The following is a 4,223-nucleotide window of genomic DNA, read 5'->3' on the forward strand; positions in this document are numbered from 1 at the left end:
CATGTAGGATTGATTGATAGATGTCTATAGAATAATGTGTACTGTTTCTATACAATTTAATTGAACTGCTTTTTTTATCTACTTCTAAAACCGGGGATCCCCCCCCCACCCCCTTAGGAGCTCCCCAATTTATTTTCCAGAGCACCCATATACTTTCATACATATATCTGGGTGTTTGAGTCAGTTTAAAAAATAACTCCTATTGCTAATCACCCCCGATATTTATTGATATTGGTGTATTATTTTAGGGGGTCATAAATTTGATATGTTTATATCATTTTAATAGCAGGATTACGATAATCTCTAATCATCCATCAGTGTATGGGAAAGAAGAAGCCTCTATTAAAACGAGAACACTTTAATCTTCGTTTTAATCATTGCTACTGTAAAACTTCACTTGAACTTTATGCTGCTTTTGAAGTCGTGTTCTGTACCCAATAAAACAAATGCTAATAAATGGCAACCTAATTGTACAGAGGAAACTCCATGCATGTAGATAATTACATATCTGTATTTATAGATGGTGATTACTTTTCCTCCATAAGGTGAGCTGAGTTTCTTTTATTCCCCTGACATGCTCTTGTTGCATTATAGGTTTAGCAATTTAAAAGTGTGTCATTGCTATAAATTCCCGATCTATTGACGACTCTGCACCCTTCTCCTTTGATGTTTTATTAGGTGGAACACTTGATGCAATGATGGCTAACATTTTTTTTTTTCCTTTTCAACCGTTATTAAATGACAGAGGCCACATAAATGTAACGACCTATTTAACGATCGCTGTAGTTTCCTCTAGAATTGGTTGATTTACTAAAAAAAAAAAAAAAGCAGAAGAGAATGCTCATTTTGCAAACTCAATGTTACATTACCTAAGGGAATTGGGTGAAGCTGTAATCTATACAGGGGACATTTTTAAGTATTTTTGTTATTGGATTATTTAAGCTGAACACCTTATCCACTAACTGAACACTTTCTACCCCAACCCCAAATCAATCTGTATTTTTACCCATTTATATACTGTAACTGAATTATTTTATGTTCTGGTTTATCAATATACCTGTTTACATGGTCAAATGGGAGACCCTCCTCTGAAATAATGCACAGCTGCTCCAGACTTAGGCTGGCAATGCATTACACAATTTTCTTGAACATTTATCCTTTAGATTTACCAAAATCATTGAATATGAGGTCAAACATAGGAACCTTCAGTTTGTATGCAATCAGGCAGTCCCTTGCACAACATAGTTTAAGGTAAATCTAAAGGAAATACAAGAAAATTGTATAATATATGGCCAGCTTTAGTGAATTCCCCCACATTGCAGGCAGTTTGTAATTTACCTGCATTGGTCCAATGTATGGTTACCAGGATTGTAAGATAGAGGGGGATAGTACATATTGAAAAAAAAACTGGAGCAATGTAGCCTATACATAATGATCTATTGAAAATGGTGCATAAGCAAGTGAGGATGTTGTCCACAGCTACTCATGCTTTGTTGTTGTTGTGGTTTTTTTTTTTACCTTCTTCTGGATCAACTGTGGGTATAGGATAGTGTATGTGGAGGTCTTCAGTTTGTGTGTATTTTGGTGTTTTTCTTTTCTGGATTGAACTGGATACACCAAAACTATGTAACCTTTCCTTTTCCCAAAGCAGGATAATGACAGATAATCCTTGATGGCTTGCTAAGGGCAACATCCCAATTCTCTTTTTGTTTTTATTTTTTCATAATTCATACCTTTTTAAATGTTGGTGTACACCTAGCTTGTTGACAAGAATACCATGTTATCATTGTATGGTTGGCCTTCCTTCTCCTAATGCATATGTCTTTATTTTGCAGGACATTTGAGCCCATCTACCTGCACCCTGAGGAAACACAAGACCAACCGCAAGCCCAGAACTCCCTTCACCACATCACAGTTGTTGGCCCTGGAGCGCAAATTCCGCCAGAAGCAATACCTCTCCATAGCAGAACGGGCTGAGTTCTCCAGCTCTCTCAACCTCACAGAGACCCAGGTCAAAATCTGGTTCCAGAACCGCAGAGCCAAAGCCAAAAGACTGCAGGAGGCTGAACTGGAAAAGCTGAAAATGGCAGCAAAGCCCATACTTCCCCATGGCTTCAGTTTACCATTCCATATCAATTCCCCCATCCCAGCTGCTTCATTGTATGGATCCTCCTACCAGCTCCACAGACAGGTCCTTCCCATCCCACCTGTAGGACTCTACGCTACTCCTGTTGGATACAGCATGTATCACTTGTCTTGAGGCAGCTGCTATATGGCACTGGTTGTATGGACTACTAGATGGGCCTTCTGATAGCCCCCAACTGCACCAAAGACCCAGGACAGTGCTGGTGGCTCTCTGGATTTACCCTCTTCCATTAACTCTAAAAATACAAGTGCCTTGCAGCCTGAGAGAGGGCCAAAAAAGCTGGATACTGAGGGACTCTCTGTAGGAGATGGAAAAGTGTGCTGTCATTTTTACTCCTGTCTACAAAATCCTCTAGTTCTAAGTTGGTTGTATAGGTCCTACAATCACATCTGTAAGAAATCCTGGAAGAATGACGGTGTAAAAATGTAGATAAAAAGAAGAGAGGGAGAAAATTTACCAAAGAGAGGGCTTTTCATAGCCTGATAGTAGATAGGAGCAGTATTTGCAATGTTAGTGTGTCTAAAGTACCACAAGTCACCAAAGCTGGAGCAAAGACATCAGGGGCAAAAATAAAGCCTTTAAATATAGCAGCCAGTCTCTTCACATCTGGCTTTCTCTGGGAAAATGAAATACCTAATTTGGTTGGTTGCTACAGTGCCTAATAATAAAACCTCAAACAAACATTTTTTATTATAATGAAGATTACCAATTCTTGGATGCAGTGGCTGCATAAGTTTTCCCTTTTAGGCTCCCCCCCCCCCCATTTATTTTCACCTGGTGATCCAGCCAGTAAGTCTGCTATTTCCAGCTTCCTTTCACCAAACTGTCCAGCAATAGTGTGAGTAAGAGGGTTGAGACAAACCATTTACATTGGTAGGGGGTGCTTACAATGGTTACCCTTTATTCATTAAACCAAAACATTTATATCAAGGGAAAAAAAAAAAAAGAAAGAAACTGCTGTAAGCGCCTAAAAAGTTTTATCTGAAGTTTGGCTTTACATATTTAGTCATGTCTTGTGCTAGTACACCCAACATTACCCTCTCCCCAGTGTGACAATGCTGCTGTCCAAGGGGGACTCCATTCCTCCTCCATCCAGAGTGGAGACACCATAGGCCCTCAATCACATTATTTTCCACTAGTGTGATGCCAAAGTCGTGCGATTTATAGTGCAACTTTGCAGTGCGACTTTGATGCAACTTTTTTGATCTGACTTGACACACTCTGACTCAAATTCACATCAAAGTAGTGCAGGCACCTTTTCAAAGTTGCTGCAACTTTAAGTCGCATAGATGGGAACGGGTGCCATTGAAATCAATGGGCTGTGACTTGTCATGCGACTGTGTCCAAAGTCGCACAGCAAGTCGCACTAGGGTGCGACTTGAAAGACGTCCGTGCAGCTTCATGCACAGATGTCTACTGAAGTTGCACCAGAAATCGTCAAAAGCAGTGCAGGAACTAGTTTTGCAAATCAGCGCAATGCCTCAAAGTCCGTGTCGCAATGACTTGAAGGCTGCGACTTGTCATGTGATTTGGTCAAATGGGGCTAAGGGAGGTTTACTAAATTTTGAGCAGCTGTGCATGGTAGCCAATCGACTTTTAAATTCAGCTTTAAAGTTAAGGAATAAATAAAATACAGATGTGAGTTGGTCCAAACTGAATGGTCCCAACCACATCTAATAAAAGGATGTGAAGGTGCAATATTAGTAGTTAACAGCCAAGACAGAACATATATAAAAAATAATATTTTATTGATTTAACATTAAAATTCACTGATCAATTGATCAAACAATGTATACACTGGTACAGTCATATTTAATACAAATAGCTGATCCACAAATAGACAACGTCAGTAAAGTTTGACCAAGATGCGAAAGGGCTGACGCGTTTTGCTTGAACATTTGAGTTCAAATTCTGCTTCCTCAGAGACCCTTTTCAGGGCCAGAAAACTTTACATATAAAGAAAACAAAAAAAACATATTTTATAATATACACACATTTCAACATATAACAAATTGATTACATATCCTGACATGGCTAACTGGTTCACTTCGAATCTGGTGCAGCTGTGCATGATAGC

General features: G+C 39.2%; 1 protein-coding gene across 1 annotated transcript in view; it reads left to right on the forward strand.

The window, feature by feature from the left end:
- The window catches only part of MSX2 (msh homeobox 2), an 11,947-nt gene extending 9,178 nt beyond the window's left edge, over positions 1 to 2,769 (forward strand). The window contains exon 2 of the mRNA XM_082255441.1: positions 1,836 to 2,769. Coding sequence (XP_082111567.1) covers positions 1,836 to 2,260 — 425 coding nt within the window. The 3' untranslated portion in view covers positions 2,261 to 2,769. The remainder of the gene's footprint in view (positions 1 to 1,835) is intronic.
- Positions 2,770 to 4,223: the final 1,454 nt, after the last annotated feature.

The sequence above is a fragment of the Pelophylax lessonae genome, assembly GCF_965119305.1.
Source record: "Pelophylax lessonae genome assembly, chromosome: 4".
In the NCBI taxonomy this organism is placed as follows: domain Eukaryota; kingdom Metazoa; phylum Chordata; class Amphibia; order Anura; family Ranidae; genus Pelophylax; species Pelophylax lessonae.